General features: G+C 44.6%; 1 protein-coding gene across 3 annotated transcripts in view; it reads right to left on the bottom strand.

Annotated features, from left to right (window-relative positions):
* The window catches only part of VWA3A (von Willebrand factor A domain containing 3A), a 39429-nt gene extending 15367 nt beyond the window's left edge, over positions 1-24062 (bottom strand). Inside the window, exons 1-20 of one of the 3 annotated variants that reach the window (XR_015745181.1) lie at positions 23882-24062; positions 21994-22120; positions 21010-21134; positions 19800-19865; positions 19482-19536; positions 18031-18129; positions 16879-16985; positions 14445-14570; positions 12071-12179; positions 11724-11789; positions 10893-11018; positions 10421-10559; positions 10229-10332; positions 8663-8743; positions 7256-7350; positions 5626-5745; positions 4956-5030; positions 4544-4688; positions 2032-2227; positions 829-899 (exon numbers count right to left, since the gene is read on the bottom strand). Coding sequence is in view for 2 of the 3 variants with exons in the window: in XM_087942182.1 (XP_087798308.1) it covers positions 829-899; positions 2032-2227; positions 4544-4688; positions 4956-5030; positions 5626-5745; positions 7256-7350; positions 8663-8743; positions 10229-10332; positions 10421-10559; positions 10893-11018; positions 11724-11789; positions 12071-12179; positions 14445-14570; positions 16879-16985; positions 18031-18129; positions 19482-19536; positions 19800-19865; positions 21010-21134; positions 21994-22120; positions 23882-23895 (2046 nt within the window). In the remaining variant the exon portion in view is untranslated. The remainder of the gene's footprint in view (positions 1-828; positions 900-2031; positions 2228-4543; positions 4689-4955; positions 5031-5625; positions 5746-7255; positions 7351-8662; positions 8744-10228; positions 10333-10420; positions 10560-10892; positions 11019-11723; positions 11790-12070; positions 12180-14444; positions 14571-16878; positions 16986-18030; positions 18130-19481; positions 19537-19799; positions 19866-21009; positions 21135-21993; positions 22121-23881) is intronic. The other 2 variants (XM_087942183.1, XM_087942182.1) reach the window with 2 other exon arrangements.
* Positions 24063-25084: the final 1022 nt, after the last annotated feature.

The raw sequence follows: 25084 nt of genomic DNA, 5'->3' as shown, positions 1-25084 counted from the left end.
TGGAAGAACAGAACCGTAACTTCTAACAGGAATGAATTCAAAAGGAAATCAATAGCAAATCTTTCCTATTTAAAAGGAGATTCGTGAAGTGTGTATTTCTAACAACAAGAGCCATGGTGGCGCAGTGGTTAGAGTGCAGTACTGCAGGCTACTTCTGCTGGCTGCCTGCAATTTGGCAGTTCAAATCTCACCAGGCTCAAGGTTGACTCAGCTTTCCATCCTTGTTGGGGGCCATAGGCTGACTCTTTAAACCGCTTAAAGAGGGCTGCGAAGCACTGTGAAGCGGTATATAAGTCTAAGTGCTATTGCTACTGCTAACCTGGGAACAGACCAGAGCAAAATTCGTAAATAAATTCCTGTTCTCCACACCAAAACTACCCCTGTAGACATCAATACATTTTTTTGATTGTGTGAATTGTTGCTCTTCTTCAAATCTATTTCCATGGATGGGAAAGAAAAGAGATGAAATAAATTAATGGGTTCTGAAGTCTGGGTCTACTGTAAATTAGGAATCAGGCTTCTTGCTCTAACTCTGGTATTCGATCACCCATTATGGTCACCAGATTTCTGCTACAAAAATCCCAACCACCACTAGAGGGCCACAAGGAGTAAGAGATTTCTGGGTGCCTTTGCTGCCATCTTGTGGTCGTTTATATTTACCTAGCACAGATCTAGTAAATACATCCTAGAAACTGACGTGGGGAATGCAAGCTGACATCAACGGTTCTGCAAAAGGCTACGTCCAGATGTTCGAACCACTGCATCCTCCTCATGGTAAAGAGATGTAGCTTAAAAGAAAGTCAAGTTTTGAAAGGTCTAAGATCCAACCTTGTGTGAGTAGTGAACTGCTTTCTCCATTTCAGATAGGATAAGGCTGATGTCATCACTTTCATTGATCCCTAGATATCCAGAAGGCAAGGAGGAATAAAAAAAAAAATATATATACACTACGTTTTGAAACGATGCAATCCCATTTTTACAAAGATGGTCAGAACACACAACCACACAGATACACATATACACCTCTTGGGAACATTTTGGGAATGCTACAATTGTTTTTGATGGAGGCTAAGAGAGATCAGATTCATGCAACCTTTTCCCCCTGCTCCTCCTCCTTTCTCTTCCCCCTCTTCCTTCTCCTCTTTTCTCCCCCTTCTTCTTCCTCTTCCTCTTCCCCTCTCCTCTCTTTCCTTTCGCCTCTTCCTCCTTTTTCCTCCTCCTCCTTTCTCTTCTTCTTCCTCTCTCCCCTCCTCTGTTCCTCTTCCTTTCTCCTCCTCTTCCTCTCTCCTCTCCTCTCTTCTGCCTCCTTTCCTCTCCTTTCTCCTCCTCCTCCTTCTCTCTTCCCTCTTCCTCTCTCCCCTCCTCTCTTCTCCTCTTCCTTCCTCCTCCTCTTCTCTCTCCTCCTCTCTCTCCTCCCTCCTCCTCCACCTTTCTCTTCCTCTCTCCTCCTCCCCTCCTCTTTTCTCTTCTTCCTCTCTTCTGCCTCCTCCTCCTTTCTCTTCCTCTTCCTCTCTCCCCTCCTCTGTTCCTCTTCCTTTCTCCTCCTCTTCTGCCACCTCCTCCTTTCTCCTCCTCCTCCTTTCTCTTCCTCTCTCCTCTCCTCTCTTCTGCCTCCTTTCTCTTCCTCTCTCCTCCCTCCTCCCTCCTCCTCTTTTCTCTTCTCTCCTCTCCTCTCTGCCTCCTCCTCCTTTCTCCCCTCCTCCTCCTTCCTCTTCCTCTTCCTCTCTCCCCCTCCTCCTCCTCCTTTCTCCTCCTCCAAGCACCAAGCACCCCATAATGCTGAATGAGATGCTACATCTGTTTCACCATGGACCTAGACCTGATTCGCTCGTACAGAATAGAAAAGGCAGGGGGAAGGCCATCTGTAATAGTCCCCACTCAACGCTCCCCAGAAATGCAATTCAGGACAAAAAGATCGATCCTTGAAGTAGCAAAGGGCCACTCCAGCCAAGATTAAACAGGTCTCCCACCTGCTTAAAAGGTCCAGAGACCACTTGGGAGCGCATGAAAAGCCCTGAAATTCTACCACACCTGCTTCCCCAAACCAATGAAAGCGTCCGTTGGCGGCCTGCACCACGTCTTTGTAAGCGGTGGCGGTTTCTTCCAGGCTGGCGTAGCGTGGCGGCAGCTCGTCTTCCAGCGAATAAGCCTGCACGCTGAAGAGGCAAGCATGGAGCTGCAAATCGCAGCCCCCACAGACTTCAACCAGGTAAGAAGAGATGAGGTGCTGAAAGACAAGGAGGTCGAAGCCCAAGGTGACGGGCAGCGTCATTGGACCCGGATTTAATTGGACTCTTAAGACGGCATTGATTGCTTTGCTTGAAAGAAGGGTTCCGCATCCATTAACGGAACCAATTTTTATAAAAAGCAGGGAACCAGGGTAATTACAACCCATGGTTGCTGGGGTGCGCAAATCCACAAACTGTGGGATCTAAGTGCGGCCAGTTTAGAGTAACTTTGTTGCTTGTATCCTTATGATTTATATTGACTGTTTCCTAGTATGATTTGATTGCTTATTGTACCCTATGACTATATAATCCTATGACTATTATTAAGTGTTGCACCTTATGATTCTTGAAGTATCTTATCTTTTATGTACACTGAGAGCATTTGCACCAAGACAAATTCCTTGTGTGTCCAATCACACTTGGCCAATAAAGAATTCTAATTCTTTCTTTCTTTCTTTCTTTTTTTCTATCTATCTATCTATCTATCTATCTATCTATCTATCTATCTATCTATCTATCTATCTATCGGATTTGATTGCTTATTGTACCCTATGACTATTATTAAATGTTGTACCTTATGGTTCTTGAAGTATCTTTTCTTTTATGTACACTGAGAGCATTTGTACCAAGACAAATTCCTTGTGTGTCCAATCACACTTGGCCAATAAAGAATTCTAATTCTTTCTTTTTCTTTCTTTCTTTCTTTCTTTCTTTCTTTCTTTCTTTCTTTCTTTCTTTCTTTCTTTCTTTCTTTCTTTCTTTCTCTTTCTTTTTCTTTCTTTCTTTCTTTCTTTCTTTCTTTCTTTCTTTCTTTCTTTCTTTTCTTTCTTTTTCTATCTATCTATCTATCTATCTATCTATCTATCTATCTATCTATCTATCATCTATATATCGGATTTGATTGCTTATTGTACCCTATGACTATTATTAAATGTTGCACCTTATGATTCTTGACTCTTGACGAATGTATCTTTTCTTTTTATGTACACCGAGAGCATTTGCACCCAGATAAATTCCTTGTGTGTCCAATCACACTTGGCCAATAAAGAATTCTATTCTATTCTACAACAATTCATTCAGAGACCATTTGAAGTTATAATGGCACTGAAAAAAGTGACATATGAGCCAGCGGTGGGATTCAAATTTTTTTTACTATCAGTTCTGTGGGCGTGGCTTGATGGGTGTGGCATGGCTTGGTGGGCGTGGCTTGGTGGGCGTGGTAGGGGAAGGATACTGCAAAATCTCCATTCCCTCCCCACTCCAGGGGGAAGGTTACCACCGGTTCTCCGAACTACTCAAAATTTCCACTACCAGTTCTTCAGAACTGGGCAGAACCTGCTGGAAACCACCTCTGCATATGATCGTTTTCCACACTTTTGATGGGAACGTAGATAGGGCGGGCTCGAAAAGTCGGCACCCTCCTAAGCATACCGATGGCCTCCGAATCCATTGGTGATGTCCATTTTGCTCTCTGAATTCATGGGCAGCTAACCCTAACCCTAAGTAGGTTTGCCCCCCAGTGGGATTTTCCCATGTATTTTGCAAAAAATCAGCATCCTCCTATACATATGAAGCCATATGGATCTGTTGGGGGGAATTTTAGCCATAACGGCATCCCCTGGTGTTATATTTTCACAATCTTTCCAGGATGCTACTGAGTGTTCAAAGTATAGGTATTCCTTGACTTACAACAGTTTGTTGACTGACCGTTCAAAGTAACAAAGGCACTGAAAATGACTTACGGCCATTTTTTATAACCATTGTAGCATCTCACATGATCAAAATTCAGGTTTTATTTTTTTATTTTATTTGAGGAAATTTATATTGCCACCTATTCGCACAGGATCTAAATAGAAACAGAAATCAACTTTTCCACTTCCCAGCTCTTTTGTCAGCTGAAATGAGTTGTGCAGAGGTGGCATTCAGCCGGTTCTGGAGAACCGGTAGCGGAAATTTTGAGTAGTTCGGAGAACCGGCCAATCCCACCTCTGACTGGCCCCGCCAACCCCATCTATTCTCTGCCTCCCATGGAGTCCCAGCTGATCGGCTGGGTCTTCTTTGGTTGCCTCACACAGGAGAACGGAGCTGGAAAGCAGGTTAGTAGGGTGGGGAGGGAATGAAGATTTTGCAGTAAACCCTGCCACGCCCACCAAGCCACGCCCACCAAGCCACACCACGCCCACGAAGCCACGCCCACAGAACTGGTCATAAAAAGTTTTGAATCCCACCATTGGAGTTGTGGCATATTAAGGCTTTTGACATGACTAACTAAGAGTTCTGCGTGTTGCCTAAACTGGTTTTGGAAGTCCACCTACCGTCTCCTGGTCAGGCACTCCAGCTGCCAGCAGATACAGGCCCTGAGATTCGTGCCTGTCTTTATCTTTAAAATTCACCTCCACGGCTCTTTTGAGGGCCTTCAGAACATTTCTGGAGCCCCTGCAGCGCAGGCACAGCACCCACCTAGAAAAACAACCAAGGGTCAGCCATGTGCCCTAGGATGGAGAGGGGGTGGGCTTGGGTCTTCCTCTGACTGCTCAGCTGGCCTCTGCCCTTCCCCAGCCTCCTCCACAACCTCTGGAGCCACCTTTCCACTCCCTGTTGGCTGTTCCTCCTCTCCCTCAGAGCCAGTCTCCATGACAAGTTGCCTCTTGAAAAAATCCATCTTTGGGGCAGCCATGAGCTTGGATGACTGAGAATCTCCACAGACATACAGGCGTAGTCCTTTACCTCCAAGCACTCTGTAAGTTGTCCGGATGAGGTGGGACCATTTCAGGTTGCCAAGCCATAACATCACTTCCAAAGCTGCGAAAGAGATATAGATTCAACCAACAACCACGACTTGTTGGAAGAAATAAAATAGTTGTAAGTCAACAATTGCTTTTATACAGTTTTGCAGAAATGAGTAGATCCATCCAAAAGGGTTGGTTTTCCAGGTGAGCAAAATCCAAGGAAAACCGTAACTCGGTCCGTTGTGACTTGTTGCAACCGGAATCTTTAAAAGAACCTCAATTGACACAGAATCTCTGCTCTTCCCACGTAAAGATTAGATTTCTTCAGCAGCTACGATTTCGGTTCCTTTGCAGAATATGAAGATGGCGCCCAGAGGAGGTTAGTTATCTCATCCGAGATCTAAGCCAGCATGGCTCAGATTATGCCAGGTTTGGGAGATCAGTAGATGAGTTTATGAGGTTTAAAAACATTGGGCTTTTTTTTTAAAAAAAGAAGATACTGGACAGTCCCTTGTTTGAAATGGTATATATAGGTTCTCCTGCTTGAGCAAGGGGGCTAGACTAGAAGACCTCCAAGGTCCCTTACAGCTCCTATTCTCTTCTAGGGTTTTTATTTTCTGAAAAATATGATCTGGTTAAAAAAAATGATCCAAGGGAAAGCCACTTACGCCAGGATGTTGAACAGATCCTTGCTTGTCATTTGCTCTTCCAGCAAAAGGCGTAAAGAATGTTGGATATGGAAGATGTAAGAGGAATTCGTTTTGGAGATGTCAACCAGGACAACCACCCTAAAATGAAAAACCAAAAGGACTGGATTCACCACCGCGTTAATTTTTCCTTTCTTTCCCCCCTTCTTCTCCGCTTTAAGCAGCCTCGTGAGAAGAGGAAACCCTGGTTTATGGTTTATTGTAGTGGTTCATAAGCACTTTTTTTTCCCTTCATTAGACAAAACCAGAAAGTCCTTCTTTAAATATCACTGTTTCAATGGAGTGATGGCTTTGTGTGTCGTTGCCCAAAGGAAAATCACTTTGACTCAGTTGTATGTAATTTATCCAGATTTGGGAAGCATTGGTTGTGTTGGGACTCGGATAACTACAAATAGCCCCTTGACTTACAGCCACAACTGGGATTGGAATTTTGGTCATAAGTTTTATGGTTATAAATCAAGCCCCCACCTAACTGGACTCAATGTATGACCATTTTACCATGGTCATAAAACAAATCATGTCATCGTTAAGTTCTTTATCTCTATTTAACCATTGGGTATGCTTCCTTCATTTCTACTCTCATCATGTTTATCCTTTCTCAGAGTTTGTTGGAACTGGACGTGTCATACATTATAATCAATAATAATTATCGTATTTCCCCCAAAATAAATCCTAATGGACACCTAACATCAAAAGCGTCATCAAAATAGCACAACAAAGAATGTTCTTTCTGCGCCAACTCGGAAAGCTCAAACTGCCCAAGGAGCTGCTGATCCAGTTCTACAGAGGAATGATTGAGTCTGTCATCTGCACCTCTATAACTGTCTGGTTTGGTTCTGCAGCCCAACAGGACAGACACAGACTTCGGAGGATAATTAGGACTGCAGATTTTTTTTTTTACTACCAACCTGCCTTCCATGGAGGATCTGTATACTGCAGGAGTCAAAAAGAGGGCTGTGAAAATATTTACAGACCCCTCACATCCTGGCCATAAACTGTTTCAACTCCTTCCCTCAAAACAACTATGCACACCAGAACAACTAGACACAAGGACAGTTTTTCCCCGAATGCCATCACTCTGCTAAACAAATAATTCCCACAACATTGTGCAACTATTTATAAAGACTACATTACTATTAATCTTCTCATCATTCCTTATCACCCATCTCCTCCCACTTGTGACTGCATGAGTGTAACTTTGTCGCTTGTATCCTTATGATTTATATTCTATTCTATTCTGTTCTATTCCTGTTCTGTTCTATTCCTGTTCTGTTCTGTTCTGTTCTGTTCTGTTCTATTCTATTCTATTCTATTCTGTTCTGTTCTGTTCTGTTCTGTTCTGTTCTATTCTATTCTATTCTATTCTATTCTATTCTATTCTATTCTATTCTAATGGAAAAATTAATATAAGACCCAGTCTTATTTTAGGGGGAATCACGGTATTATTTTAGCACATACACGGGGAAGTTTCCCTCCTATTAAACCAGGGTGCGAAGTATTGAAAAGGGATTGATCAAGAGAAGCAGATAGAGGTAGAAATAAAAGACAAGAAGACGTCTGAAATGGATGGAAGAAAGCCCAGTCTTGGTACCTCTTTTCACAAACTGTCCCCCAAATTCCTCTGCTGGAAAGAGACAGCCAATCAATGCGTCTCTCGTACATCTTCACCATCCGGCTGAGTTGCTTCTGTGAAAAGCCAAGGAGAAAAAAACATCAGCTGAGGCTCGTGATGATGCAAACATTTCAGGCAGCAGGTTTTGGAGTTTCTTGTTGAGTCCAATTCCCAAGGAAGGGGTGGAGAAGGTGCTGCAGAATGCCCACACCATCCATGATCGGGAGGTTCTCCAATCTTCTCTATCTACAGCGTCATGGTTGCAACCGTCTTCCCTGCTCTCCTAAAATACAGATAACCCTGGACTTACAACCACCATTGGACTGTTGCTAAACAAGGTCTTAAAATAGTCGCCCCCAATTGTATGACCTTTTTGCCATAGTCATGAAGCAAATCACTGCAGTCGTTAAGAGAATGATGCAGTTGTTGCATAAATCTGACTCTCTCCCCCGATGGGATTTTGTGTGTCGGAATCTCACAAATGGTTGTTCTGTCCTAGGCCTTCCCAAAAAGCCATTCTGAGTCCTGGCAAAAACCTCTTTTATTACATTAATATGAATTTATTTCATTCACAGTCAGCCAACAGCTTGGCAAACAGTCTTGCAAAGGTATACTAAGTAGCTCAGACCTTTATCAATCCTGGAACGCTGCCTGGTAAATAGTTCCACGCTCAGTGCTGACAGGGAAGGCCTGAGTTATATAGACAAATCTTCACGAGGCTGGAATGAACGAACGAACGGGCAAGTTGTTTCCTGCAAAAGCCCCCTCCTCTTTTGCTTCTCTTTTAATCCTGATGGGAGGGGTCATTCATCGTCCACCTGTGGCCTTATGCCCATGTCGACCCTGAGTTCTTAGTTGCTCCTTCCTTTTGGTAGCTCTACACATGCACAGGCTGGGAACCGGTTTCAGAAGCTCCCCCACCTCACTGCTGTCCGAGCCCGAAGGCAGCTGATGACTGCCAGCCTGCCCTGGCTCCATTTCTGCCTCTGATACAGAGCCCTCGTCCGACACTTCCTCAGCCCTCCAGGAATGGCCTGGGTTCCTCCCCAGTCTTTTCACTACTGTCCAACTCTGTTGCCAGCTCCACAAGCCGCTGGCGGGCCACAACAGTGGTGACCATATGGTGTGTCATAAATACGTGCCAAAGGCACGGATTTTGATCATGTCATTGTGGGGATACCGCAATCATTGTAAGCGTGGGGACTGGTGGTAAATAGCGTTTTTCAGGGTTGTTGTAACTTCGAAGGACACACACACAAAAATAGTTTTAAGTCAAACTGTACCTGTATAGACATGGGATTGTGTTGTGTTGCAGTTCAGCGCTTAATTGGCTGTTTAGCTCCAAGACTAACCATGGTTAGAACGGATGATATGCAATTTATTTACCTGGTAATCGTATAATATCGGAGGATCGACGTGAACGTTTTTCACGGTCCCATCGTGCCATTCAAACTGCATCATGGCTTTCTGCAAAGAAGAGGACAGCACAACATCCCAAATCAGATTACGGGCAGTAGGACCACAATGGAGTCCAACATTGCTGTTGCTAAGTGAAACACTGAAGTGAGTTTTGCTTCGTTTTATGAGTTTTCTTGCCACGGCAAGTTAGTAACACGGCTGTCAAATTTCCCCCTTAACTTTGCTTTTCAGAAGGTAACAAAAAGGGGAATCACCTGACCACAGGACATTGCAACCTTCATGAATATGAATCCGTTGCCAAGCATCCGAATTTCATTCAGATGGGATGTTGCAACAGTCGTAAGTGTGTCCCCTTTTTTCAATCCTGTAGTAACTTTGAACAAGTCACTAAATGAACTGTTGCAAGCCGAGAACTATCTTTGTATTGTAGACTTTGGGAAGAGAGCTTACCATTAGCTGGATTCATGGGTCATACTCAGTTGTTCTGGATGAGAAATTTGAGATCAAACCTGCCAACATTTACTGGATGGTATCTTCTTTTTTTATTTATTTTTATTTATTTTTTAAAATTTTTTTATTAGTTTTTAAAAACAAACATAAACAAACAAAACATAAAAACATCAAGCTATCTTCCATATGTGTACACAAGGTAAAAAAAGAGGAGTGGTTTTATATATTAAAGAGACCACCCTAGCAAAATTGATTTATATCGATGATGATGGAAGAATACTAATGGTGGAAATAATGGACAATAATACGAAAACACTCCTGATTGCAATTTATGCTCCGAATGACAAACAAGAAGAATTCTACAAAAAATTACATATGAAAATAATTGAACTGGACTATGCTAATATAGTTATGATGGGAGATTTTAAATGGAATTGTAGACAATAAATTGGACTATACAGCACAGAAAACAATAAAGCAAAACAGAAGGACTCTCCCTAAATCTTTTTTTTAAATGGTAGATGAAATAAACTTAAAAGATACATGGAGAGAAAGAAATGCTAAAACTAAACAATACACCTTCTATTCAAATAGACACTTATCATGGTCCAGAATAGATATGATATGGATGTCAACAGAATTAATAACTAATATTCAAGAAATAAATATTGAAACAAGTACTTGGGCAGATCACAATCCAATGACAATTAAATGGAAAGGACGAAAAAGAAGATCTAGATGGACGTTAAATAATACTATTTTAAAGGAAAAAGACTTCACACGTGGAGAAAGAATTGGCTTTTTTCTTTAGAGAAAACAAAAAAGAAGATACAACAATTCAGAATGTATGGGATACAATGAAGGCCTATGTTAGAGGCTTGATAATAGACTATACAAGGAAAAGGAATACTATGAAAAGACTAGCCTCTAAGGCCAAACAATTTGTAAACCAACCGGCACACTGTATGTACACATATGGATGGTATCTTCTTGAGTTCCACTTCCCTGCTGATTCATCCCAGGAACGAGCGATTCCCACAATCCCTTGACAAGCAAACCAAATCAGCTCCCCTTTAAACTTACCCCGTGGAGCGTGGACGAGACCGTTTTTCGAAGGAGCGGCACAAATTCTTCCACAGGCGAGAAGGCGTTGGGTGCTAAGACTTGGTAAAGGCTGAGTTTCTTGGCTGCACGAAGGCAAAGAAGAACCCTGAGTCCAGGAACTGGTCTGAACTGGTACCGTTTCAGAGGAGGAAACTTGGGGTTCTGCCTTACCTCTCAATCCATTGGTTTTCAACCACTCCGCGGAGGATTTGGCCAAGAAGTTGGGGGTCTGGATTGCAAGGAGGCGTTCATGCTGGAAGGGTTTGGACAGTTGTACCAGAGATGTCGACCGTCTACGTCCCATTGAACTCTAAGCAGAGAAAGAGTCAACATGTCCTCTGTAAAAAAACAGCGTGTTCTTGTTCCTGTTGAATACTCTCAACAATGCAAAATTTTACATAAAGGGAGGGCTGCCACCAAGGTGATTTTTAAAATCATTTCTAAATATTTACTTCTGTTGCTCCTTTACCGCAAGTTTCATGTAATGGCGTGTGGGAATAGCCTTGGGAGACAGAAGAAAAGAGCTGCAGACTAGGCAACGATTGGATAAGAGGCGGTTAAACCCACAGCCGTGCAATTACAAGATTTCCTGGCTACAGGCACACAAATGAAGCCTCTAATCTAAAAGAAATTGGGGACTTACATTTGTCACTAAATTGAAAAGCGAGTCACCCATCTTGCCCTCGTAGATCTCGTTCACGATCTTGAGCAAACGGTCTGCTTTCTGCTGCTCAGAAAGAACCAGGTGAATATCCGTGCTGTTACAACTCTGATTAGACGATGCCAAATGGAGAGAGGGAGGGAGGTAGGGAGGGAGAAATGGAGAGAGAGAAAGGAGAGGGAGGGAGGCAGAGAAAGAGAGAGGAGAGAGAGAAAGAGGGAGAGAAAGGGAGAGGGAGAGGGAGGGAGGAAAGAGGAGAGAGGGAGAGAGAGAAAGAGGGGGGAAGAGAAAAAGAGGGAGAGGGAGGGAGAGGGAGAGAAAGAGAGGGAGGGAGAGAGAGGGAGGGAGAGAAAGAGAGAAAGAGAGAGGGAGAGGGGTAGAGAGAGAAAGAGGAGGAAAGGAGAGAAGGAGAGAGAGAGGAGAGAGAGAGAAAGAGAGAGAGAGAGAGAGAGGGGAGAGAAAGAGAGAAGAGAGAGAGAGAGAAAGAGAGAAAGAGAGAGAGAGAGAGAGGGAGAGAGGGAGGGGAGAGAAAGAGAGAGGGAGAGAGAAAGAGAGAGAAAGGGAGAGAAAGAGGAGGAAAGAGGGAGAGAAAGAGAGAGAGAAGGAAAGAAGGAGAGAGAGAAAGAGAGGGCAGGAGAGAGGGAGAGAGGGGGGGAGGGAGAGAGAGAGGGAGGGAAGGAGGGAGAGATTATTGTCTTTTCTTCTGAGCATCTTTTTTTAAAAAATCACAGTTCAAACGTATTTGGAAAACTTGAGAGGCCACAAGCAGTTCTAGGGGCCTTAAAGTAACGGGCCTTCAGTCGAAAAGCCTACCTCCATTTTTCCCGAGTAGCAATGGTAACGGCCTCTCACCTCTTCCGCCAAGCTTTGGAGAATGGCCTAGAAATGGATGAAATGAACGGAAGTCAGCGGCCGTTCCCTCGGAACAGTAATTCTAATTTTATAAAGTGCCTCACCCCGGAGAGAGCGATTGAAGTGAACGTTGCCCTGTTTTACGACCTTCCTTGCCACACGTTAAGTGAATCGCAGCCGTCGCTAAGTTAGTATAATACGGGGGGTTAAGTGAACCTGGACTTGGCTTGTGAGAAGTGCTGAGCACAAAACTGTTGGGGAGCCTCTGAGCTATCTGTGCTTCCCTTCCCACAACCCCAGAGACTCACAGGAGGTGCCTCACTGCCGCAGTCGTACGCCACAGTGTGAACCAGCAACCGTCTTCCCGCCGAGCACTGTTGGATGTAATCCGACAAAATTTCTGAACCCTGGTCTGGACTGTTTTGGAAAGACAAGAAAGGAGAAAAGGATGGGTTGGGAGAGAAGGACGAGCTATAACCAGGGGTGGGATCCTGCCGGTTCTGTGTTTGCTGCCGTTTGGCCCACCTGCCCTCCCGGGCTCTTACCTGTCCTTTATTTCCTGCTTTTTCAACCTCAGCTGCTTTGCGCGTAACCGCTGAAAAAGCAGGAAAAAAAGAGGCTTTTGCAAATGCTGTGCACCCACATGCTGCACTTTTGAGCTGTCCGGGTGGCACAGCGTAAGGTTTTTTTACACGTGCGTGCAAAATGTAGTCACTGAACTGGTAGTAACACCGATTGAATGCCACCACTGGCTATAACGATGGCATAGGAAAGAGAAAACGGTCATAAAACTAGAGAATACAGGCAGTCCTTGGCTTACGACCACAACTGAGTCCAAAATTTCTATTGCTAAGTATGTTTAAATAAGTCTTGCCAAATTTTAGACCATTCTTGCCACAGTGGCTCAGTGAATCCCTGCCGTTGTTAAGTTAGTCACACGGTCATTAAGTGAATCTGGCTTTCCCCATGGACTTTACTTGTCACAAGGTCACCAAAGGTTGCCGGGACACTGCAACCGTCGCAAATATGAATCAGTGGCCAAGCGACTGAATTTGGATCACGTGGCCATGAGAAAGCCACAACAGTCATTCAAAATAAATGACTTGCGACCATTTTTCACACTTATGACCGTTGCAGCATCCCTCCACAGTCACATGATCAAAATTCGGACGCCTGGCAACTGACTCGCATTTATGATTGGCTGCAGCGTCCCGGAATCATGCGATCCCCGTTTGAGACCTTCTGACAAGCCAAGTTCACTTAACCATCCTGTAGGAACGGTTAAATTGAATACTTTATTTAAAAGAGGAAAATATGTTCTTATTTGGATATCACTTCTGGAATTTGTGCTTGTGAAGAGGGGAAAAAAGGTGAAACGTTGATTTTGGTTTTGTTGATTAGAAAGATATGGTGTTATAGAAAGGGCTAGTGATATATTAATGCGCGAAAGCAAAAAGTGGAGGTTGATGTTTGTCTTGTACTGTGCTACCCTGTTTCCCTGAAAATAAGATCCAACTGGAAAATAACCCCTAGCATGATTTTTCAGGATGCTCATAATACGAGGGCTATCCACAAAATAGATTACGTTTTCGTCTGTAGCAAGAAGGGGCGGAGCTAGGGCGGCCATCTTTGGTCTGTGCGTCTGCCGCTCAGTCTGCATCTAGTCATGCTAGTTGGAGGTTTGTATCGTTGCCCGTTATTTCACAGCAAATGTTTGAAATGTGTGCTGCAAATTGAAAATCCCTCGAGTTGTGAGGTGCGATCAGTGATAAGGTTTTTGTTGGCAAAAAACCATAAACCGATTGAAATTTTTCGGCAACTGTGTGAAGTGTACGGGGACAACATCCTCACTGAAGGTGGAGTGCGCCAATGGTGCATTAAGTTTAAAAATGGACGAACTAACGTTCATGATGAACAGCGGAGTGGACGCGTCCGAGCACTGTGACTGATGAACTGGTCGCGAAAGTCGATGACAAGATTTGTGAAAACTCGCGGGATTTTCAATTGCAGCACACATTTCAAATGTTTGCTGTGAAATAACGGGCAACGATACGAACGTCCCACTAGCACGACTAGATGCAGACTGAGCGGCGGACGCACAGACCAAAGATGGCCGCCCTAGCTCCGCCCCTTCTTGCTACAGACGAAAACGTAATCTATTTTGTGGATAGCCCTCGTATAAGCCCTACCCCCCAAAATAAGCCCCAGTTAAGATTGTCAGATAGACAGACGCATTTAGAACCATATTTTCCCGAAAATAAAATCCAACGCATCTTATATAATATATAAGACGTAATGAGACTTTTGGAGCAAAAATTAATATAAGGCGCCCGGTCTTATTTTCAGGGAAACACAGTAGGAAGAGTTGGAAGCCAATGCCCCTTTTCTTGCTTTTTCTCTTCCCCCTTGTATTTCACACCCTCTTTTCCCCGCTCCCTTTCATTCCCTTAATTTCCTACTTTTTTTTGTATTTTATACAATAAAAAATGGAAAAAAGAACAATCCTGTCACTAGCTTAACAATCGCAGCGATTAGTTTAACAGCTGTAGCAAGAAAGGTTGTCAAAGGAGGCAAAATCCATTTAACAACTGTCTCGCACAGCAGCAGAAATTTGAGCTCGATTGTGGTGGAAGACTATCTGTACATTTAAGCCAACATTTGCCTTTCAACAGGGGAACCTACCAGGTTCCTACTATGATTGCCAGCGAATCCAGATCTCTCATCTCCAAGACTTTCTTTAAAGCTTTTAGCAAATTACAGCCTCTGGTGGGTTTCAGCTCCTGGACCCACTGCCTGGCTTCATTTAATCTAGGGAATTAAAAGACACAAGAAAAGTAAATTTTACTGCTCACCAATTTAGACACAAGCCTGGAGTTCTACGGAGTAATTAAACTGCATTTTTCCCTTTGAGTTTAATGATAATAATGTCAGGACTATCCACAAAGCACATCTCAAACGACCAATTTCCAAACAATTAAAACACTGAAAGTCAACCAGTAATGTGGTTAGTGAATTCAAAAATAAACCAGTAAATGGCAACTTTGACATGTTAAAATTAGGCAATAAAATTGTAGCAGAATGACGACAACAGAAATTCACTTCTACTAAAAGTGACCCCTGCAAGCATGCACCAGTATCAATAACAATACAACCAACAGGGAATTTCAAAAAGGAAAAACGGAGGACCTACAATTCCAGGAAGAGGAACAATGATCTAAAAATTTCAGAGGCAAATAACATTCTTTCCACACGTCAACCTTAGTGAAGCGTGCAAACCAGCGTCTGCATTTCCTGCGTCGGATGAGGACAGCAAATCTTTCTCCTGCTGTCCTGGCCGCTTTTTACAAAGCCACAATGGAGAGCGTTTTAACAAACTGCATCCCTGTTTGGTTTGGTACCTCAGATAGAAAGTCCCTACAGAGAGTGGTGAGGACAGCAGAGAAGATTATTGGAAACTCGCTTCCCATTATTGAGGATGCTGCTTATAAGCGCTATGTGCTTAGAGCCAGGGGTGGGATTCTAATTTTTTAACAACTGGTTCTGTGGGTGTGGCTTAGTTGGTAGGCGTGGCTTGGTGGTCATGTGACCGGGTCGACGTGGCTTGGTGGTCCATGTTATTGGCTGGGCATGGCCAACTCAATATCACTCAAATTGAGGCACGCATCTCCTCGCCTGGCCTCTCATGACTGTGGGGATGCTGCAACAGTCGCAAGTGTGAAAAATAGTCATAAGTCACTTTTTTTAGTGCCATTGTAACTTTGAATGGTCACTCCACACAAGCAAAGTACCAGCAAAGGAGGGGAAGAAAACTCCAGAGACGTTCCAGAGACAGGAAGTCTAGTCCTGGCAAGAATGCAATAAGGGTTAACAGAGAGGCAGTTTCTGTAAGCAACACCAGAATGTTTCCTTCCTGCCGTCCTTTACAGGATTAGCCCAGTAATTTCTTCTAACAACCGGTTCTCCAAACTGCTTAGAATGTTAGCAACCGGTTCTAGCGAATAGGTGCGAACTGGTAGAATCCCACCCCTGCTTAGAATTCAAAGCATTCTCAGGGACCCCACACACCCACTCTATGGTCTGTTTCTGTTGCTCCCCTCTGGGAGAAGGTTTTGAAGTATTTCTAGCAGGACTACCAGATTCTGGAATAGCTTTGTTCCCTATGCCATCCCTCTGGTAAACTTGCAAGGTTCGTTTCTGTTGAGATGTACATGTATTCATCTGGACTAGATTGTGTTGCTTCTCTGCGTCATCTAATATATATGGGTATATGCATAATTTTGTATTCATGCATTTATTTTGTCATTTTATAGTGTATTTATTATTTTGTAGGGTATATTGGAGGTGGTGACCGTTTGAGAGCTGTATGCAATGGAATTTCATTTCAAGGTATGCTGATTAGTGTACATTCAAAGTGACAATAAAGCTGTCATGCCCTGTCATAGAGTCTGAATCTGAAGAGGAAGATGAACAGCTGACAGGGAGTGGGAGTGTGGCTCTGTTGGTTGTGGAAGAAACTGGAGAAGGGCAAAGGCCGGCTGGGCAGAGCAGGGAAGAGGTAGAACAAGGGAGAAGGAATTCAGAGGAAGACCCAGGCCCTCCCCCTCTTCATCCTAGGGCACACAGGGAGGAATGGAGAAGAGAGCAACGTGGGTTGCATGGCTTAAGGGGGAGGAAAGGGCCCTGATTCTCTTCACTAGCCACAGCTGGGAAGAAAGTTTAAGAGACATGCAGACTGCGTGAGACAGCTGCTGGGAGCAAACTTGAATTTATCTTGTGTTGACTTTAGTTATCTGTGTTCCTGGCGTCTTTCCAACCGTGTTGAGTTTTGCCGTGCCTTCACGTCTGGAATTCTTGCTCCTGCCCTGCCAAACAAATTACCCCATCTTGCCCTTGATTGGACTTATAGTTACAGTTTTTGTTGAGCACGTTTTGGGCTTGATTCTCTGCAGCCAAAGGCTGTTCCTGGAAGAGTTTTTCTCCAGCCCAGAAGGTAACCAGGACATTGCGGGCAAAGTTGGAGCTAATAAAGGGACTCCTATTGATTATCTGACTGTGTTGCCTTTGTGCCACGCCCCTTTGGGTCATCACAAAAGCATTTCTAGGTGCTAAGCCTTACCGATCCCCGTTGACTGCGCGCGGTTCATCCCACAGAGTTGAGATCTCAGTTCCAAACGAAATAAAGTAGAGCTTTTTCATGTATTTCAGTTGTTCGTTAATTAATGCCTGGGAGGAAAATAATCAGAGTTCAGGTTGATCTGAGCTGATCTTATAACATATGCATTATCCCCTGCAATATTGAGTGGACCAGCAATCTATGAGGGTGTGGCTTCCCTTTTCTCCAGCCAGAAGGTAACCAGGACATTGGGGGCAAAGTTGGAACTAATAAAGGGACTCTTATTGATTAACTGATCAAATGAACCCATGATATCATGACCTGAGCTTTGTTAAATACAGGTAGTCCTTGACTTACAACAGTTCATTTGGTGACCATTTGAAGTTACAACGGGACTGAAAAAAGTGACCTCATGACCAGTTTTTACACTAACGACCGTTGCAGAATCCCTATGGTCACATGATTGTCAACTCATAAAACATTTCTATGCTTGTTTTGGAGTTGCCATGAACAGAAGGAGGGGGTGGGGGAGAAATTTGAAAGAGCAATGCAGCAGTTTGGAACCGAAAGTGCATTCCATTCTTATCTTGCAAAGATTATAACTAAGCTACCGTAATTTCTTCCCCGCAAATCTCTAATTGGAGAATGTGATTGATGACTCTTGGCTATGAACGTGTTTCATTGGAGATTATGAATTATGATACCTCGAAGGGTGGGGAGAAACCAAGGTCAAGGGTAACAGTGAATTATGTGTCTCAGAATCGGCTTCATACAGGTCATGCCGACATGTTCGCTCCTAATAAATCCTTTGAAGTTTTTGAAGCTTGTCTCGAGGCTCATGATTTAATTAGGGCAATTACTGGAATCCTGACAATGATCAGAATTCGGATACTTGGCAACTGGTTCATATTTATGACAGTTGCATTGTCCCCAGGGGCATGTGATCCCATTTTGCGACCTTCTAGCAAGCCAAGTCCTTGGGGAAGCCAGATTCATTTAACAACCATGTGACTAATTTAATAATTGCAGGGATTCACTTAACAAACGTGGCAAGAAAAGTCGTAAAACGGGGTAAAAAAAAAATCACCGAACAGCCGTTGTGCGTAGCAATGGCTCGACTGTTGTCGCAAGTCCAGGACTGCCTGTAATACTTACCAAGAGATCCAGGTGGAATCCCTGCAGTCCTGATCCATAATCTACACTGGATGTTTCGATCAGAACTCCAAGTTTGTTTCCTTGAATGACACCAAACATCTGGAGTGGGAGGAGAGGGGGGGGAAAATGGAAAGAAATGGAAAGACTTTAGAACAGAGGTGTCAAACTCGATGTCAGCATTCTAGCGAACCTCCACTCCAACCAATAACTCCGAGACAGACATCTTCTCAAAAGTTTATTTGGATAGTAACTGGCACATCTGGGGGAATCCCGAATCTGAAAGTTGCAGGCTTCCTTGCAATAAGTAAAAACTACAATCCATCCACTGTGCCCATCATCACGTCACATGCCCCAATCACCATCCGTCCCAACTTGAGACTTCCCCTCACTTATGCACAAACTAACACGACCTTGAATTAGAAAAAGAATGTTATTATGTCTAACTACATGCACTCCGAGAAATTCCCCCTCCCACTTTCCCAGGCTCAAAAGGGAGCTGGAAAGCAGGTTAGTGGGGTGGGGAGGGAATGGGGATTTTGCAGGATCATTCCACGCCTACCAAGCCAAGCTACGCCCACCAAGCCATGCCCATAGAACTGGTAGCAAAAAAAAAATTGAGTCCCACCACTGACGAGCTTCCATTTTTGCTGGCAGAAGTAAGACGGGCTGCTCCTTTGCTATTTCCAGGGCAACCCCGCCGTCCAGATCTAAGTATCCTGCAGGCCGGATCTGGGCCCAGGCCTTGAATTTGAGGCACCTGATTTAGAACACCATGTATGTATGTATATATGTATTTTTTTTTCATTCATTCATTCATTCATTCATTCATTCATTTCATATGGAATTAGAATCTTTATGATACTGCACACTGAGTCACCCTGGGAATTTTGTTGCTAGAGACCTTTTACAATGCTCTACATTACACACCAACAAATCTCTGTGGCGGCCAGAAGAAAATCCATAAAAATACAGATTGTTTTACACTACGTTCTAAAAGGAAGATACAAACTCCAATGATTGCATTCTCTTCTATTACAGATATAGTTTAGTCTCAGCCAATATACCTAAAACATTATGTTTGCTTCCGGTTTAGGGTGTGGCCTGAAGCTCAGTCTTCCCATTCATATCCACCCAGATTTGCTATTAAAAGACATAACAGTAATTGTCCTTAGACTTATATATCGCTTCCCAGTGCTTTATAGCCCTCTCTCAGCAGTTTACAGAGTCAATCTCTGGCCCCCAACAATCTGGGTCCTCATTTTACCAACCTTGGAAGGAGGGAACACTGAGTCAACCTTGAACTGGTCAGGATAGAATTGCTGGCGGTCAGCAGAATTAGCCTGCAATACTGCATTCTGACCACTGTACCACCACGGCTCATAATGAAATTACTATACAATTTCTCTAATACTAGAACTATTGTTGAACCATTTTTTTTAAAAAAAAGTTACCTTCTTGGAACCACGGAGAAGCCAACGCATCCTCTTGTCATAGAGATCGATAGCCCTGAAGATAAAACATAAGCCATCCACAAATATAAACAATGCATTATGTATATAGTCACCTTGTGGTTTAGATGAGTGGCAAATAAATTGAACAAATAAATGAAATATGCTAATGCTAGCTGACTTATTTCGTACGGCCCCTTCCTTGAATCGGTTTGACAAATAATTTGGTCTTTAGGTGAGGAAATATAAAATAAATGGCTTAGAGGTGACTCTACATGTTCTTTTTTTTTTTTTTAAGGAGTCTGACATTGGGGTACTCACATTTGTAATTGAGATTCGAAACTGTTGATCTCCTCTTGAGTAAACTCCACCGTATTGTTCGCATCCCTAAAGGAAAACATCCCACGGTGAGCCAAGAGGAGGCGCTGTCATGCCGTCGAAGCCTGAATCGCGGCAGAGGATGAATCGGAGTTGGGGCTGACGAAGGTTGAGGGGGTGGCCTCGTCAGCTTCGAAGGAATGCAGGGAGGAGCAGGATAAGTCAGACCCGGGCCCCTCGGGCTTGGGATGAGTGGTGGGATTCAAAAACTTTTACCGCCGGTTCGTTGGGCGTGGCTTTGTGCACATGCACACACTTTGTGTGCATGCGCATGCCAAACATGCACTTTGCACAGATGCAGAGGCGTTCCAACCCACCTCCTGCAAGCCTGCACGATCCCGGTAGCTTCAGCAGCTGCTGCGCGGCATTCTTCTGTGCCGCGCAAAGCAGCTGCGCTTCAAAAGCAGAAGATAAAAGTGAGTATGGGAGCCCAGGTGGGCCCAATAGCAGAGCAGTGGAGAGACCTGGTTCGGTCTCCGCTGCTCATCGCCGCTACCGGCTCAACAGAACCAGGCCAAACCGGTAGAATACCACCGTTTGGGATGGCTTGCCAGCAGGGAGGAACAGGGGCAGGACGACCGAGAGAGGGCAAGCAGTGGAGATGAAGAGCGACAGAGCTCAGGCAATGAGCAAGAACCACCCCCTCCTGATCCCAGAGCAAGGAGAGTGGAGAGAAGGCAGGAACAGCACAGGCCAACCCGACAACTCAGGAAGGGAGCGCCCCGCTTCTCTTCACAAGGCACGCCTGGGAACTGAGACTTAAGGAGACGCTGTGGGGAGGGGCATTTGTCGGGAACAAACGCTGAATTCGTGGAGTTTTGTGTGCTGTTGCCGATGTCTGGAGTTTGCAGGAGTGCTTGCTTTGTGGACTCATTGCCTCGTTCCTTGCCTTGCTGGATTTCTTGCTTTGAAGCCATTGCCGCTAACATTTTTTTCTGGACTGCTCGCAGCTAGAGGCTGCTCTGTGTGTGTGTATGAGAGAAAGACAGAGAGAGTGCTTTGCTCCAGGACTTGCCCTAAACGTGGGAGTGTTTGGGGGACAGTTGGAGCAATAAAGGGGAGGTTGAACTATCAGCTGACTGCGTTGCCTCCGTGCCTTGCCCCGGGTCATCGCAGGTGCAAGCAACTACACACGAATGGGACTCACACTTACGTGGTAGTACTGCCTTTCTTCATCAAATCCTCAAGGGAGAGTTGCAAGTTTGCCAAGCTGTAGACCTGAATCCAATCGTCGGTGGCTTTTAAATTAGCAAACATCACCTCCGTGTTCTTCAGCCGCTGCGGGCAAAACAGAAGCAGGCATCAAGGCAAAAAGATAAGCCCACGTGATTTGCTTTTGGGGTTCCCGAGGCAGAGTAGGAGAGCATGCGCTTTCGATGGTGGGATTACAGGCAGTCCTCAAATTATGACTGCAATGGAGCCCAAAAATTTTGTTACTAAGTGATGCACTTAATAGCAATAGCCCTTAAACTTATATACCACTTCACAGTGCTTTTACAGCCCTAAGTGGTTTACAGAGTCAGCCTCTTGCCCCCAACAATCTGGCTCCTCATTTTACCCACCTTGGAAGGATGAAAACCTGAAATCAACCTTGAGCCAGGATTGAACTCCTAGCAGTGGGCAGAGTTTGCCTGCAATACTGCATTCTAATCAGAAGGAAGGAAGGAAGGGAGGGAGGGAGGGCGGGCAATGACAATAGCAGTAGTGCTTAGACTTATATACTGCTTCCCAGGGCTTTCCAGCCCTCTCTAAGTGGTTTACAGAGTCAGCCTCTATGCCCTCAACAATTTTGGGTCCTCATTTTACCCACCTGAGAAGGATGGAAGGCTGAGTCAACCTGGAGCCTGGTGAGAATCGAACTGCCAAATTGCAGGCAGTTGGCAGTCAGCAGAAGTAGTCTGTAGCACTGCACTCTTAACCACAGCTCTTCAAATGTGGCAAGAAAGGCCGTTCAAATGGAGCAAAATTCACTTAACAATGGTCTCGCTTAGCCACAGAAATTTTGGGCTCCACAGCGGCCCTTAAGTCATGGGCTACCTGTAGAGTTTGATAGCACAGGTGGTGCTTCTAACTGGTTTCTCGTTTCACCGATATACCGTAGTTACGGCCTCCATCATTAACAGGAATATTCCCTTACCATTAAATCCTGCGTTTGGTTAACATTGGTGACTAGCAATCCTTTGTCATCCACAGCATCGGTGATAAGGACATTCTGCCACGATTTTTGCTTTTGGGGCGACCTGGCCTTTGAGACTGGGTTTGCGCTGTGAAAAAATAACCATCTTGTCATCTTGCACTATAAGTGGTGGTGGAGAGAGAGAAAACTGGTCGGCACTGCACTCGGCTTACCTTGCTACCCAGGCTTTTTCCATCACGGGAAGTCCTTGACTTAGGACCGTCCTGGAGGCTTACAACCAGCGGTGGGATTCAAATAATTTAACCACCGGTTCTCTGCCCTAACGATTTCTTCCAACAACCAGTTCACCAAACTGCTCAGAAAGTTTAACAACCAGGTTCTCCAAAACTGGTGTGAACCGGCCGAATCCCATCACTGCTTACGACCGTAACGTAACTGAGGGCTGCTGCTATTTTGGTCACCAACAGACATTAAGTGGGTCATCACACAACTTGCCTGATTGTACAACTCCCCCCTCCCTCCGACAGGCTGACAAGCTGCAAAGGTTGAGCTAGTCCAGGGGTGTCGAACTCAATTTGATTGAGGGGCTGCATCAGTTGTTTGACCTTGGGGGGGGCTGGGGTCAGGGGGGGGGGGGGGGGCATGGCCAGCTGGATGTCACTTTTGTTGGGGGCACTTGTGGTGGCCAAGTGGTAGGGCAGAACTTCCCTCAGACCTTCCCTCCCTCTCATTATAATCTTCCTTCCTTCCTTCTTTTCCTTCCTTCCTTCCTTCCTTCCTTCCTTCCTTCCTTCCTTCCTTCGTTCTTTGAATATATATAATTAGATGTCAACCTTCTTTTCTCCCTTCCTAGGTTCTTCAATATTCTATTCCTTCCTTCCTTCCTTTCCTTCCTTCTTTCCTTCTTTGAATACATATAACTAGATGTCAACCTTTTCTCTTTTCCTAGGTTCTTCAATATTCTAGATTCCTTCCTTCCCTCCTTCCTTCCTTTGTTCTTTGACTACTTATAACTAGATGTCAACCTTCTTTTCTCCCTTCCCAGGTTCTTCAATATAGCTAGATTCCTTCCTTCTTTCACTCCCTCCTCCCTCCCTTCCTTTTATTGTTCCTTCCCTCTTCATTCTTCCTTCTTCCTTCCCCTCTTTCCTTGTCTTTCCTTCCTTGCTCTCTTCTTTTCTTGTTCTTTGTCTTTCCTCTTTCCCTTTCTCCTTTCCTGTCCCTTCTTGCATGCTCAAATGCAAAAGGGGAAGAAACGTGTCTCCTTTTGTTTTGAGTTGTTTTGCTAGTTTTCTGCCAGCGAAACGGAGCTCCGTTTTCATTGGCGGAGGGATGCAGGAGGCCATCGTGGCCGAAAATGGGTTTTTTTGGGGGGGCACACGTGGCCCTCCCGAGCTCCATTTTTGCTGGCAGAGGCCCTGTGAGTGGGTCCTTGGCTGTTTGCAGGACAGCCGCAGCGGCCAGATCTGAGTTTGACACCTCTGCTCTACAGGGCACTCAATCTGTTTATTTATTAGTCTAACTGAACAGATGGACAGAAATTGGATCAGTACAAACAACGTTCCATAAAACAAATTTTGCTACTTTCCCCAAAGCTTGGCAACTTTAAGTATGGACTGCCATGCCCACGATGCTCCCGACTCTTGAGTTGCGATGTTTGTTTTTTTTAGTTGCTAGGACTCTGCAGAAAGTTTTGCAGGAACCACCACCTCTGGGGAAAGGCTGCATGGACGCTTGTAGACACACACAATTCTCCTCCTCTAAGACAGTTGAAAGTCAGTAAGTCACCTTCCCCCACCTTTTTTTTTCCAATAGCCCTTCCCAACCCCAGGCTGGCTTCTTCCCACCAATCGTCCCAAGCTGAGGTTCTCCAAGGTGTGGGACTCACCAGGCATCTGCCATGCTCTTGCACAGCTCTTCCGTGGGCAGCGGATGCTCTCCAGGCCTTTGGGTCTAATCTCTGGCTGGCCCTGTGTTTTCTATCACCAATAGCAACGGAAGCAACCATTCTTATCCGGGAGGGAGGGAAGGGAAGGGAAGAAGGGACGAGAGAAAGAAGGGAGGGAGGGAGGGAGGAAAGGAAGGAGAGAGGTGGAAGAGGGGAAGGAGAAAGGAAGGAGGAAAGGGAGGGAAAGGGAAGGAAGGAGGGAAATGGAAGGAAAGGAAGGAGAAACAGACGTGGAAGAGGGGAAGGAGAAAGGGGAAGGAGGGAAGGGAAGGAAGGGGAAGGGAAGGAAGGAAGGAGAATGAGAAGTGGAAAAGGAAAGGAGAAAGGGAGGGAGGGAAGGAGGGAAGGGAAGGGAAGGAAGGAAGGAAAAGAGAGAGGGAAGAGGGAAGGAGAAAGGGAGGGAGGGAAGGAGAAAGAGAGAGAGATGGAAGAGGGAAGGAGGGAAGGGAAGGAAAGGAAGGATAAAGAGAGGTGGAAGAGGGGAAGGAGAAAGGGAAGGAGGGACATCCATCAATCATCTAGCTATCTAGCTGAGAACCATGTCTCCCCCCTCCCTCCTCCGTCTGTCTAATCTATCTATCTATCTATCTATCTATCTATCTATCTATCTATCTATCTATCTATCTATCATTTATCTATCTATCTATCTATCTATCTATCTATCTATCTATCTATCTATCATCATTATCTATCTATCTATCTATCTATCTATCTATCTATCTATCTATCTATCTATCTATCCATCCATCCATCCATCCATCCATCCATCCATCCATCCATCCAGGGGAAGGAAGAGAGAAGCTTTGAGTTCTGTTTTTGATGTTTTCATTGTGTTTATTAGAAACCGGAAATTCACTTTGAAAAACAACCACCACCCACCAGACACTTATATAATTGGACGTTTCATGCGCTGCTGCTCAATTTTGTCAGAAAGCTCTTAGCTTGTGCATTTTAAGTCTTTTCACTCTCCAAAAACACTTCAGCCCTGAGGATGTGTTTGCCAGAAACAACTATGAGCATTTAAAAAAATAAAAAGAATTGGGAAACAAAAGAAAACAAAGCAACAAAGCCGGGTGGATTTCTTTCAGTAGAGAATTTATTTTGATAAACTTGCTCAATAACAAAAATACAAGTGAGGAAAAT

This window comes from Notechis scutatus, chromosome 12 (genome assembly GCF_049901735.1).
Source record: "Notechis scutatus isolate UNSWTSFEM ecotype Mainland chromosome 12, rNotScu1.2, whole genome shotgun sequence".
Lineage (NCBI taxonomy): Eukaryota > Metazoa > Chordata > Lepidosauria > Squamata > Elapidae > Notechis > Notechis scutatus.
This window is presented reverse-complemented; position numbering and strand designations above follow the sequence as displayed.